Genomic DNA, 14533 nt, shown 5'->3' with positions numbered 1-14533 from the left:
GTTCCAAATTTCTGAGGGGAAAGAGCAATACTGAAGATGTCCCAGGCCCCAGCTGAGTTAATCAGTCTCAATACTACATCGTGCTACAGTTCTTTCAATGACATCATCATCACAAAACAGGGTAACTGCTGTAGTGAAAGGCCAAGAATCACCCCCCACCCCCCCACCCCCACCCCCGTCAAATAAACAAAGCAGCAGTGTCCAATCTGATTCCCAGGTTAGAGAAGTTGTGCAGTGCCCAACAGGTGCAACCATCCCTAATATGTTATTGTGGTTATCTAAGAATGAAATAAAAATTTTCTTCCAATTTATGTGTATTTTTTTTCAAGTAACTGTTAGGATATAATACTTAATAAAATTATTTGAACCTAACTACTTAATAAATAGAATTACTAAATATTCTTTTTAGCCTAGAGGTGCCATGAAAAAATTACTGAAGACACTAAGGCCACCATGAACAGAGAAAACCGAGAAGTCTCTCCTGAGTAGCTAACATTCTTTTTGCACATTCATCACTCTTCTGAGTGCTTTACACATATTCATTCAATCCCCATATCAACCCTCTGAGACTGGTACCATCCCTGTCCCTATTTCACAGATGAGGAAGTAGTCACACAGTAAGTCTTGCCTGTTTCTAACCACGCACAGGTAGAAGTGATTTCTTCTTCTTTTTTTTTTAATTTTTTTTTTTTTTTAATTTTTGGCTGTGTTGGGTCTTCGTTGCTACACGCAGGCTTTCTCTAGTTGCGGCGAGCGGGGGCTACTCTTTGTTGCGGTGCACGGGCTTCTCACTGTGGTGGCTTCTCTTGTTGCGGAGCATGGGCTCTAAGCACACGGGCTTCAGTAGTTGTGGCATGCGGGCTCAGTGGTTGTGGCTTGCGGGCTCTAGAGCACGGGCTCAGTAGTTGTGGTGCACGGGCTTAGTTGCTCTGCACCACGTGGGATCTTCCCAGACCAGGGATCGAAACCGTGTCCCCTGAACTGGCAGACGGATTCTTAACCACTGGACCACCAGGGAAGTCTGAAGTGATTTCTAAATGAAGGGAAGTACAGGTACTAATGCCTCAGTCCCTGCCCTCCAAATACACCCCATGGAACCGAGGTTTCCTAAGGAGAAATGTTTCTCCCACTTCTCAATAGCTGATTCCCTACTGGCTTAAGGATTCAATATGGACCAAGACCTGCATTTATGTGTATCAGTTTAAAAAGAGGACATTTTAAGTTACTTTTCCGGCAATGAAACTGAGAGTGGTTAAATCACAAGCACCAGACTTTCACGCTTGATAGAAAATTGCAATGGGCAAATTTAAAAACGTTAACCTACAGGGGGGAAAAAAACAAAACCCAACCAGGTTAAAAGCATTACGGATCTGCTCAGTTATGCTGCCTTTTTCCCCCTTTGAAAATTCATAATGTCGGATCCGGAACCCTAAATATAGAGATTGAGAAAAATTAAAGCAGCACCATCCGATGTGACTGGGTGAGAACAGATCATTCGAATGAACACTGTTGTTTTTCAGATACTACACAATTCCACGTTGATAGTTATGTGCTATCTTAGGTAGGATGCCAACAGCCAATAAAGAAAAGCCACAAATCAGTGGAATTACAATAGCTTTGTCTACTAAATGAGATAGCTGGAAAAGGAACATCTCTTTCCTAACATACCCTTGGATCAGAAACCTCAGTCTTTATTCCAAAGCAGAGAACTGATACAGTGGTTGAAAAAAAAAAATCTAAGCTCTAACTTAAATTTAGATCAAATGGATCTGCTGGATTTGTTTCAGTTTCACTGTGCATCTTCCATGATTAGTCAGTTATACTACAGGTATTCACATTGCTATGACCAGGTGATTTATCGCCCAATGTCATCACACCACTAGTACCGCAGACTGCTCGCTGGACATCCCTGTGCATTTCAGACACAGCCTCCAGTATTCAGAAGCTTCACCAGGCCTGGGAGTCTAAGCAGATCCTCCACAGAGGTAGTCACTCTGCACCAGAGGCAGTCAGGCAGCAGCTTCAGGAAATTTTAATTACAGACTAAAGGCCATTAATACTTTTAGGTAGCTTCAGAATATTATTAAAAAAATTTAGCAAGGTTTTCAAGTAATGATGTATTCTGTTTACCCCTAATCTCTGGAGACTTTCCACTCTTCTCATGGCCACAAATGAACAGTTCCTAAATTTACCTGAACTGGTAACATTCTACATTCTTCTCAGAAAGGCTGATGCACAATTAGCTTTCACTCAAAGTAAAACGTTCTAAATCCTATGAAAAAAACTGAAAACGAGCACAAACTCTGCTATCATTTTACAATGAACAAACACAGACCTCCTCAGGTGCAATGCCTGGAAAAGTATTAACCAGACTTTTGAAAACTAAAATGCTGCATACTAAGGGAGCTATGTACACAACAGCAAAGCCTCCAGATGGATTTTTTTTTTTTTAAGGAATTCCTTTATTTTTTTTATTTTTTTATTTTTGGCTGTGTTGGGTCTTCGTTTCTGTGCGAGGGCTTTCTCTAGTTGCGGCAAGCTAGAGCCACTCTTCATCGCGGTGCGCGGGCCTCTCACTGTCGCGGCCTCTCCTGTTGCGGAGCACAGGCTCCAGACGCGCAGGCTCAGTAGTTGTGGCTCACGGGCCTAGGTGTTCTGCGGCACGTGGGATCTTCCCAGACCAGGGCTCGAACCCGTGTCCCCTGCATTAGCAGGCAGACTCTCAACCACTGCGCCACCAGGGAAGCCCCAGATGGATTTTTTTAAAGCAATTTTCCTATTACCTTTGTCTACATTGCTTACACTAGCAGCTCCCTTCAACACATGTGCAGCTGAAAGAATGGAACAAGATAAAGAAAGTATAACGTGAAACCAGGACAGCAAGAGCTTTACCGCAGCTTCAGTCCCAGACACACCAAAATGAAGTCAGCCTTCCTAAAACTTAAAAAATCTTTAACTTTTAAAGGGATCTTTATTTTTCAAGGTAACTTTCTCTGAAAGTTTACTGAAGCCACTTTCTTTTCTGAGACTCCAATGAATGAATGGTTGTGCCTTTTAAAACAGAGATACCATCAGTACAGACAACAGTTTTAAACACCGGAAAAACCTCCACCACCATAGCTTTTACAATAAATCTGTAGGAAAGGAAACTATCCTTTAGCTGTCTGTCATGCATGTGCGTATGAAACTAAACACTAGACCCATATCTCAAACACTACTAGGATAACAATTTACCTGTTTAGTCAAGGTTGAACCCAACCCAAGGTTGAACTTTCTCTTCAGATATGTATTTACATAACGCCCATAGAAACACTGCTATGAGATGAGAGCTAAGGGGTATGTATGAGATATAATTAGACTTGTTAATGTCTCTACGGGCAATACTGATCCAGCACTCACAGTGTGCAGGGCACGTGGGGAGGAGTCTCCAGGGTCTGGAAGACACTGAAACCTAACAGGAAGACCACCCCGAGCCTGGCTCCTCTTCCCTGAGGGTACAGAAAGCACCTGGGAATTAACTGCAGGGCCTCCCGATCAGCTCTACACACACCTGTTCTCTCAACTAAAGGTGTAGTCTTGAGCAAGACTTGCAGCTGTCCTGGTGAAAAGAGAAAACAGCTTCGAACTATGCAAGTGTCCAAATTTAGATGTGACACCGTCCATTTCCCGGAGAAAATTTATCAGCTAAAGATAAAGCAACAGACTTCAACTTTAAACATACAATTTCTCAGGGATCCGACAAGAGAAAGCATACAAAGAGAATATCCATTAATCAAAAAAAAAGAAAAAGAAAAAGAAGAAGAAAGAGAGAGAAAGAAACAAGAGAGGGCTCAAGACCTACAGAACCATCTACTAAGGCCTAAGTGCCTGCCCGGATGTTGCTGTAGAAAGAGTGCTTCTTTTCAAAGTGTGGAAGACCATCTGAAAAAATTAACTGAAGGTAAGAACACTGTCAAAGGTCAAAAATCCTAACAGTCTGAAACAACTGTCTGCAAGTCATCAAAATGTCAGCCAACATTTCAACACTTTCCATAAGCTCAGTGTTTTTCAAAGTATTTAATTCCGAAGTTATGGCTGTAAAAATTAGAGGAAAATTTTCTGTAACAGAAAAACAATTCCTTTGTGGATGCGTAAATGTGGCGTCAAAAAAAAAAAAAAAACCCGACACTCAAAATGAAGAGGCACCAGTCCAGTGGTCCAGAGCGTGGATGAGCTCACCGAACCTTTGCAGCCTTATCTGTGAAATGGGTTTCTGCTCTGTGCCAGCGTCTCGGAAGTGCCTGAGCGGCCTGCGGGGAAGAGCCCTGGGTCGCGGTCCCGGCCCGGCAGAGCCGCCGTGCCCAGGCAAGTGCAGCTGGGCACGGCCGACGGGTCCCCTGCGTCTTACACTACTTAACACGTTACTGAAGTACAAACCCCCATCTCCTAACAAACACGACAACCGCACGCAAACTTCGTCCACGCTCGCAACCGAGAGCCGGGAGACCCTCTGCGGGATCGGAGGGAACAGTGCGCCTGGAGGAGACCGTCCCCGCCGGGAAGGACCGGCCCGCGCGGGGCGAGCTGCCGAGCCTGCGGCCGGACGGGGCGCACAGCGGGGCCCCCTCGGGGCGCGCCCTCCGTCCTGGGCGCCCCGCGCCCCGAGCGCTCTCCAACTGCAGCCGGACAACCGGAAGAGCGTCCCCGAGGAGGTCAGAGGTCGCCTCCAGGAGTGAGAGATATGAGGTCGGCCCCGGGGAGGTCGGAGGTCGCCCGCGGGGTCAGGGCCCCGCCGCAGCCGCCGCCACGGCCACACCTCCATTCCAGGAAGCGGCCCGGCCGAGAGGGCGGGGGCCGGGCCGCGGGGGCCGAGGGGCCGGCGACCGGGGCCGGGCTGCAAGCCGCGGCTGCCGCCCCCTCCCGCGCCGCCGGGCACTTACAGGTGACGATGGGCTTGTTCTCCATGGTGTAGATCACCGGCGGCACCGGCTCCTCAGGGGCGTCCATGGGCGTCCGGCGTCACCGGCCCGGCCTCCTGCGCCCCATGGGCAGCCCGAGGCCGCGCCGGGCCAGCCCGAGCCTAAGCGGCGCCGCAACCGCGACAGCGACGCCCGCCCGGCCGCGCGAGGTAGCTCCCGAACCGGCCGCCCGCCGGCCGCATCCGCTTCCGGTGCCGGCGCGCGGTGGTACCGCTTCCGGGGCGCGCGCCTTAAAGGGGAGGCCTTTCCGCCGCGCGGACGCGGTCCTCCGACTGAAAGGCGGTCCGGGCTGCGCGAGTGTCGGCGGAGGTATTCTCCATGCTTCGGGCCCGAAGTCCGCGCGGGCCGGACGTGGGCGGCTGTGGGTGCCGCGTGGGGCCCGTACCGTAGGGACTGGACGGCCGGGAGCCGCCCCCCAGGCCGGCGCCCTCGGGCGGACGGGGCTGGCGTGGGGAGGGCAGCCGGGACTCGCCGCGGGGCGCCCACAAGCATCGCCCGCAGGAGTGCCCGACGTCGAGGACGGCCCCGGGGGTCGCTGACCGGGGGCCCGTGGAACCACCCGGGGGTCGCTGACAGCCGCGTGCGGACACGGGGACCACCTGGGGGTCGCTGACACCGACACATGGATCCCGGGAGTCACCGACATCAGCAAGCGGACACGAGCGTGTCCATTTCTCACCTGTGTGGGACTGCCGCCCATAGCCGAGCATTGTTATTTCTACCAGAGGCCCGATGCCTCGGGGGAATCAGGACACCGGGTTAATTCCCACCACTGAGCCGAATGGCAGTTACCCCTTGCAACACTCTTGGTCTTGTGTTTCTCGTTACATTGGTTTTATGAAGTAATATTGCTGCCATGAAGTAGAACAACATTATATACCTTCTCAGTACAACCTAGACTCTCCAGCACCCCGGTCCTCCTCAAGGCGCCCCTGGGAGGCCGACTCCCACAGACTCTGCCCCGCGGTTGGAAGCAGCCACCTTTCTCTGCATTCCCACTAGTTTTCTGTCTCCGTGACACTGTAAAATTCTTGAACTAGGGGCTGCCTTTTACTTGTGTCCCCACCCCCAATACCCAGCCACACAGGGCCTTCCACGGAGTAGGCACCTTCTGGGAATGCCACAAAATAAAACCTAACTTTAACTGCATGTACATTTCTTATGCAAGGAAAGTAGGTTTGGGGTAACTTTTGCAAATGAAATAAGGTAAATGTATGTGAAACAGTTTGAGTGTGAACACAGCTGCTAAATGTGCGTGCACAGGGCAGCGCTGTGCTTTGAGGCTGGGTGAGCAGGCAGAGGTCAGGGTCTAGGACAGCTGGAGCCGGTGAGGCAGGGCAGCGGAGAAGAAGGAGGTAAGGATGGGAGCCAGAAGTCTGCGTGGGGTCAGTGTAAGTGCTCAGCCTCAGCTGTGCTCAGCACTCACTGGATGAGGTTCCACAGGGCTTACCAGGAAGACAGTGAGAAGAGGGCAGAAATCCACAAATTTGATGGAAAGCATTGAATTCTTGACTTACAGATCGAGAAACTCAGGAAAACCTCAGTAGAATACCTACAAAGAGGGACTTCCCTGGCAGTCCAGTGGTTAAGACTTCACGCTCCCAATGCAGGGGGCACGGGTTCAATCCCTGGTGAGGGAACTAGATCCCGCATGCCACGCGGTGAGGCCAAAATAAAAAGATAATAAAAGGTAAAAGAGAGAGAGGACCACCACGAATGGCCAGTTACCACATGAAAAGATGCTCAGCATCCATTAGATACCCGGGAAACGCAAATTAAAGTGACAACGACATATCACTTCACGTCTACTCAAATAACAAAAATAAAAATAAAATATGAAACAGAAGATACCAAATGTAGACTCCAAGGCCAGGTCTCCACATCTTTAGTCTATTCTAACAGGGAACTAAGTCCAGAGAGACTCTGAGAAGACAGACACTAACAATTCTTCCTTCACGGCAATGCTGTGGCCTGGCCCCACTGGCCAACTCTTGTTTGGAAGAATTTTCTTTCTGGATGGAGGAAAGGGGAGGTCAAAGCTCTTCCACTCTGTACCAGGCAACGCTCCGGCTCAAAGGCAGTAAGGGGACTCCTGGGCTATTTTTTCCCCGAGCAGACCTATCAGAGATTTTTTTTTTTTTCACATGGGAATTTAGAAAATGCTTGAATTCAGCACACATATTGGTTTAGCAATTCCTTTCAATATTGGTGAAAATGATGCTATTTCTATTAATCGATGTCCATTCTTCTTTCTTTCAGATCCTTTTCTGCTGAGACAACATTTGTTTTTTTAAAGGTTGCTGGAACTTGAGCCCAAATGGTCTTTCCTGGTAGCCCATTACATTGTCTTCAGGCTGCAGAGAGCCTGTTCAATTATGTATTGGGATATTGCAGATGCTTTGTCTAAGGGGAGGCCCCCCTGGGCTTGCTCTGCCCCACTGCTCAGGCCCTCTCCACAGAGGGCTGTGCTAAAACCAAAAGTAAGCCAGCACATGTTCACAGCGGGTTTATTACTGGTAGCTGAAACTGGAAACCACCCAGGTGTCCTTTGACGGGTGACTGGTTAAACGATGTGTGGTCCATCGGCACTGTGAAAGACCACGCGGCAACAAAAAAGACTGAACTATTGATACACACAACCACCTGGATGGATCTTGACAGAATTATGCTGAATGAAAAAACTCTAGGACTTCCCTAGTGGCGCAGTGGTTAAGAATCCACCTGCCAATGCAGGGGACATGAGTTCGATCCCTGGTCTGGGAAGATCCCACATGCTGTGGAGCAACTAAGCCTGCGAGCCACAACTACTTACCCGCATGCCACAACTACTGAGCCTGCGTGCTGCAACTACGAAGCCTGCGCACCTAGAGCCCGTGCTCTGCAACAAGAGAAGCCACTGCAATGAGAAGCCCGTGCACCACGACAAAGAGTAGCCCCTGCTCACCGCAACTAGAGAAAGCCTGCACGCAGCAACGAAGACCCAACGCAGCCAAAAAATTTTTTAAAAGAAGAAAAAAGAAAGAAAAAACTCTAACCCCCAAAGATTATATATTATATGATTCCCTTTATGGAACAGCCTTGAAATGACAAAATTATAGATGTGGAGAACAGTTTATTGGTTGCCAAGGGGTAAGGGGCTTGTGGGGGTAACGAGGGAGTGGACGTGGCTGTAAAAGGGCAGCAGGAGGGACCTTGTGTGCCTGGAATGTTGTGAGTCTGGACGGCACCAGTGTCGGCATCCGGCTGTGATATTGTGCTAGAGTTTTACAAGACGCTGCCTCTGGGGGAAACTTGGTAAATGTTACCAAGTCCAAGCTCGTACTGCTTGCCGCACACAGGCCAATAAATCGAGAGATGAGGTGTTGGGGCAGGAAGAGCGACTTTATTGGGAAAGCCAGCAGACAGAGGAGAGGGTAGACTCGTGTCCCAAAGAACCATCTTGCCCAGGTTTGGATGCTAGTTTCTTTTATAGAGCAAAGAGGGGGAGGTGAGGAGGTAAAGTTATAAAGGCCATAAGTTGTTGCAAATATTTCCTGGTTCCAGCCAGACTCCCGGAGGGGATGTGTCAATTTCTGCTTTTCTGCAGCCATTTACAGGTGGGCCTGGTCAGGGTGTTTCTGGTGAACTGAAGAAAAGGTATTTTAGCTTAAGCTCACGCATGGGAGGCAGGGTTCCCAGAGATGGGCCATTATGTTTACCTTAAGTTATAGGCAACATCCCTTTACTGATTAACTTGTAACAAAAGCAATAGAACATAAAGATTAAAGTAAAAGAAAGATCCAGTATGAAGTCAGATTTGTTTTTCCCTATTACATAAAGGGTGCATGGGAGCTCTACATAACACCTGCGCATGAATCTACATGGTCTCAAAATAGAAGTTTGATAAACTCAACTGACTTTCAAGATGTAACACACGAGTTTCCAAAGAACCTACCAGGTGAACTGTGTATTGCTTTTACCGTTCCACAGCATGCCAGCTCCTCTAACTGCACCTCCTTCACTCACCAGATGTTCAGGAACATCGCCACGGGCAGCGCTCGGCAGGGCAAGGCAGAGTGGTCCTGACCCTCTGGGGCAGGTGTTTCCTTACATTTAACCAGGCCTTCCCTAAATGGTAGCCTCAGGGGAGCAAATAGTCCACAAAAGGGAAATAAGAGTAGTGATAATTATGTGGAGAAATAATCTCCCTCATGAGTCATAGAGGAAATGCCATATAAACTTTTTTTCTACTAAATTAATAAAAACTTGTTTGGGGGTGGGAGGAGGCTGAGGAAGGTGAGGGTGTGGGAAAGCAAGCAGCCTAGCACACCTGGACAGCGGTTTCTCTGCCTCGGTGGATTCTCTGAGATGCCACCTTTTCAAACAGCAGTAACACCCTTTCATCCTCTGACCCAACAATTCCATTTCTAGATCTCTTTAAGGAAACAGTCTCTCCCAAACTTTTATGGATAAAAACACACGTGGCAGCGTTGTTGGCAGTAGCCAAACATTGAAAACAATGAAAATAAATAAAAATGACTGTGTTACATAAATTATGCTGTGTTTATTTGATGAACAATTATGTCACCATCAAAATAATGTTTAGAAGGTGTTTATGATAGTCTGGAAAATCGTATAATGTTGATTGTTAAAGTGGATCCCTGGATCATAAAACTTTCTCCCTTGCCATGACGATGATTGCTACTAGCACTGTATTTCCCTTCCTTATTGGCGTGGTACCTTTGATGACGTATGCTGAAAGTTGGAGGAGTCCGCCACTCCCCGGCTGGAAGAGTCGTGGAGGGATAGAATTGAACAGGTTGAAACTGAGGCTTTAGCAACAGAGAAACCAACAGTCAGCGCCTGCCTGTTATCTTATCTGAAACCTGGATATCTTTAAGGCCTTTGGACCTTTTTAAAGTCTCTGGAGCATTTTAAAAGGAATAAACATTGGCTTTTAAAAAGCTTAAAAAAAAAAAAAGTCTTTAACAAACATGAAAGTGTGATATGATCACCACTACATAAAAGTAAAAAAAAAAAAAAAAAAAAGAAAAACTATTTCAAAAGAGATTGGACGGAAATGCATCAAACTGCCTTGCCCTGGCAGTGACTTCCTCGCCCTTTTTCCACCTTATCTGCATTTCCACTTGTCTGTAAGGAGCCCGACTGTGTACAAAAAAGAACAGAGCCGCACTGCACCGTTGGCTAGGTAGCTGATTCTGAGCAGGATACTTGGATTCCAAATCATTCTTCCCTTTTCCTGAGCCTCAATTTTCTCAGCTGAAAGCAGGGATCATGATAGAATTTTCCCCTCCAAAACGTGTGCTATGCACTTAATTCCATCAAAATCCTTGAGACAGGTATTCCTATCTCCATTTCACAGATGGGGAAGTGGAGGAACAGACAGAGGAAGTGCTCGCCAGGTGGCAGCTCAGAGAACAGCCCCCGGTGCTGGGCCTCTCCGGGAACACGGTGAGTGGCGCTCGGGAGCTCCCGGAAGCCACAGCTCCGGGAGGTGGTGCCTCACCTCATCCCATTTTATACAGGAGGAACCCGAGGCACAGCGGGTTAAAGGGCAGAGCTGGGGGACAAACCGGGTGGAAGCCCCAGCCCACCTGCCCTCCCCTTAGTCTCAATAATGGGCTCAGTTCACTGTTCACTGTTACTGGCTTTGTGCATTACTTTCCACATTTGTTTGTATAGACACAGTATCCTCTTCCTAGGTTTTATTCTGCATAATGTGACTTAAATAATTAGCGATAATGAAATCCAACCTGGCGCTGTGGATGGCATTTCCGGACATTCTGTTCAATGCTCCTATTTTTAGCTCAGTTGCTTCTTTCTTGGCTTTCCGACAGCCTGGATTCTCGCCCTCTCCTTTCAAGCTGAGGTTATCCCCCAAGAGGCCTTTCCGTGCCCAAACCTCCTGTCCCTCATCTGGGTCCCTGCCGGACGCGGACGGGAGGCAGGGGCGGGAACCACCACCGTGCGGGAGGTCCCCACACGTCCTCCCTCCACCTGCTCGGGCTGTTCTCCAGCCCAGGGGGCCGCCCTCTTCCCCGGTGGCAGAAGCCAGCTGTGGGAGCAGGGCTAGTGGCTCTTGTGCCAGCTCCTGGCACACCTAATATCGGGGGCCGGGGGCAGAAGAGAGTGGTGGGCGGGAAGGCTGAGCCACCCAGAATGCCAGCCTCCAAAGGCACCAAGCTCCATGGGCATAAGCAGGAAGGGTGGGGTCAGCTAACCCAGATCTCCGGGTGTGTCTCTTCCCCCGTAATCGTCCGGTCACAGTGGCCTGCGTGGTGACTCAGACTCCAGCAGATGCGTAGGGTGCCCCAGGCCCCATGCCCACAGCTCGCTCTGATTCAACTGCAGCTGGGCGGCCCTGGCACGGGTAGGGTCCCTGCTCCAGGACCTGCTGGGGCCTCTGGAGCTGGCTGAGCAGGAAGTGGTGGGAAACTGACACCACCAGGCCCTCCCTCAGTGAGTTGGGGGATCAATGTGCAAACCTCACAGTGTGGGGTGCACAGCTCCCGAGTGGGCCCGGCGGCGGGTCGAGCCCACGGAGACAGCCAGCTCAAAGACAGTCACTGTCGCACGCCTGGTCCTTGCCCCCCTCCCTCTCCCCCATGCTCTTCCTCCTCTTTCTGGGGCCACCGACAAAGAAGGCCCACCTGCGCCAAGTCTGGCTCACACCCAACCTAAGACGCAGCCTGTTCCGTGTCGTGAAGGAGGCATGCTGCCCTAAAGTCTGAAATAGACGCATCCATGGCCTGGTCACTGAAAAGCAGTGATTCGTTGATTACTTAAATGTTACATGTTTAGTGTGCTGACCAGGAACTTGGCTGGCTCAGAAAAATCACACATAATAAATGCTTTGTTTTTTTATTTAAAAAAAATATTTTTTTGGCCTTGCCACGCAGCTTGTGGGATCTTAGTTCCCTGACCAGGGATTGAACCCATGCCCGCAGCAGTGGAAGCACGGAGTCCTAACCCCTGGACCACCAGGGAAGTCCCCAAATGCTTTGTTTTGAACATCAAGAGTACTTAATAAATAGAAAACCCTTTTTTCCCTTGAATCCTTTAATGAATGTGGAAGCAATATTTGAGGAACACAGCCCTGAAGGAGGCCTGGCAGTTGGCATGGCCTTGCCACCCTCATGCCTCTGCCAGCTGTCCCTGACCGGACAGGCCAGGAGCTCCAGAACAAAGGTGACAGAAGGTGACAGAGCTGGGCCCACACAGTGTCGGTGGTGAGCTTGCCAGTGTCTGTCTGCCCTGCTCTTGCCGCAGCTGGCACAGAGGCCCCAGGTAGGTTTTCTGAGTGAGGGGCTCGCTGTTGTCTCTGGGGTCCTTGCTGCTGTCTGGGCCCCAGGGCTGCTTCCCCAGGCCCAGCGGCCACCTCTGACCCCCGGCTCCTCCTCGCCCCTGCCCTTCCTTTGGAGAGATTTCTACAGACCCAGGCAGCCAGATAAGATGGCGAGGGGGAAGGAAGATACGCTGTCCTCCCAGAAACCTCAGACAGAGCATGTTCTTTCTTCAAGGCTACTGCATGGAGGAAAGGAGTAGACCATTGTTTAAGATACAACCTCAGGGACTTCCCTGGCGGTCCAGTGGTTAAGACTCCACGCTTCCACTCCAGGGGCACGGGTTCCATCCCTGGTCAGGGAACTAAGATCCCACATGCCGCGGCATGGCCAAAAAAAAACCCCCAAAAAGATACATCCTCATGTCAGGAGACACAGAGAAAGGCTGGCTCTGTTGGTAAGAGGGGCGTTGACTCTGCCTCTTAGTCCGTGGCAGAACCAGTGCAAAAGCAACCATATTCACAGCCCAACAAGATGATCAGTAAGGTGGGCGTGAGAGAGGCATTTCCAGCATAGCTACAGGGACAGGCACCACCTCTCCACGTGGCCCTGGAACATTCACAAATGCCGACCGTACACTTAGCCACAGAGGAAACCTCAGTAACTTTCCAAACTGTAGGAGAATACAAGATTTTCTGATCATAATGCAGTAATACCAGAAATTGATAACAAAATAAGGAAACAGAAAAGGCATCCTACTTGGAAATCTACAAATTTTTTCCTACACAACTTGGGTCAAAGGGCAAGTATAAAGCCAACTGCACAATTCCTAAAAATCAAAGATAATGAAAGCACTACATGTTAGGACCTGTGAGCAGTGCTTCATGGAAAACACATCGCCTTAAATTCAAATATATCAATTTTTAAAAGAGGAAGAATGAAAACAAATGAATTCATCACTGAATTAAAAGATTAGAAAATGAAAAACAAAAATAACTGATAGGAGAGAAGGAAGGAGTTACCAAAGAAGATATACAGATTGCCAACAAACAGATGAAAGGATGCTCAACATCACTAATCATTAGAGAAATGCAAATCAAAACTACAATGAGGTATCACCTCACACCAGTCAGAATGGCCATCATCAAAAAATCTACAAACAATAAATGCTGGAGAGGGTGTGGAGAAAATGGAACCCTCTTGCACTGTTGGTGGGAATGTAAATTGATACAGCCACTATGGAGAACAGTATGGAGGTTCCTTAAAAAACTAAAAATAGAACTACCATATGACCCAGCAATCCCACTACTGGACATATACCCTGAGAAAACCATAGTTCAAAAAGAGTCATGTACCACAATGTTCATTGCAGCACTATTTACAATAGCCTGGACATGGAAGCAACCTAAGTGTCCATCGACAGATGAATGGGGTAAAGAAGATGTGGCACATATGTACAATGGAATATTACTCAGCCATAGAAAAGAACGAAAATGAGTTATTTGTAGTGAGGTGGATGGACCTAGAGTCTGTCCTACAGAGCGAAGTAAGTCAGAAAGAGAAAAATACCATATGCTAACACATATATATGGAATCTAAAAAAAATGGTCCTGATGAACCTAGGGGCAGGACAGGAATAAAGATGCTGATGTGGAGAATGGACTTGAGGACACAGGGAGGGGGAAGGGGAAGCTGGGACGAAGTGAGAGAGTAGCACTGACATATATACACTCACAAATGTAAAATAGCTAGCTAGTGGGAAGCAGCTGCATCGCACGGGGAGATCAGCTCGGTGCTTTGTGACCACCTAGAGGGGTGGGATAAGGAGGGTGGGAGGGAGACGTAAGAGGGAGGGGATATGGGGATATATGTATACATATAGCTGATTCACTTTGTTATACAGCAGAAACTAACACAACATTGTAAAGCAATTATACTCCAATAAAGATGTTTAAAAAAAAAAAAGGAAGGAGTTAAGAAAGACAAAAGAGGTGAGAAAATAGAAAGCTGTAGAAAGAAATAATCTGGCACTTTGGAAAAAATAAGTAGGTGACTAGCTAATTGGGTGAAGGAAAAGGGGAGAGAAAGTACAAATACACACAATAAAAATGACAAGTTGAGAAATAACCACAGAGACAAAAAAAAGTCTTTAAATGACTAATTTGTACTAATTAATTTAAGCAGCTATTTGTTTAAAATAAAATTTAAACCAAGATGAAATTTCATTTTCTAGGAAAATGTTGATTCATAAACATAGGAAGACCAAACAGATAATTTCCAAAAAGGAAATAG

The 14533-nt window shown here is 48.3% G+C and overlaps 1 protein-coding gene across 3 annotated transcripts in view; it reads right to left on the bottom strand.

The window, feature by feature from the left end:
• TRAPPC10 (trafficking protein particle complex subunit 10) overlaps window positions 1-5122 on the bottom strand; it is a 91894-nt gene extending 86772 nt beyond the window's left edge. For 2 of the 3 annotated variants that reach the window (XM_068547180.1, XM_068547182.1), the window contains exon 1: window positions 4920-5122. In XM_068547180.1, coding sequence (XP_068403281.1) covers window positions 4920-4986 — 67 coding nt within the window. In that variant the 5' untranslated portion in view covers window positions 4987-5122. The remainder of the gene's footprint in view (window positions 1-4919) is intronic. The other variant, XM_068547181.1, reaches the window with a different exon arrangement.
• Window positions 5123-14533: the final 9411 nt, after the last annotated feature.

Source organism: Eschrichtius robustus, chromosome 6 (genome assembly GCF_028021215.1).
Source record: "Eschrichtius robustus isolate mEscRob2 chromosome 6, mEscRob2.pri, whole genome shotgun sequence".
NCBI lineage: Eukaryota > Metazoa > Chordata > Mammalia > Artiodactyla > Eschrichtiidae > Eschrichtius > Eschrichtius robustus.
This window is presented reverse-complemented; position numbering and strand designations above follow the sequence as displayed.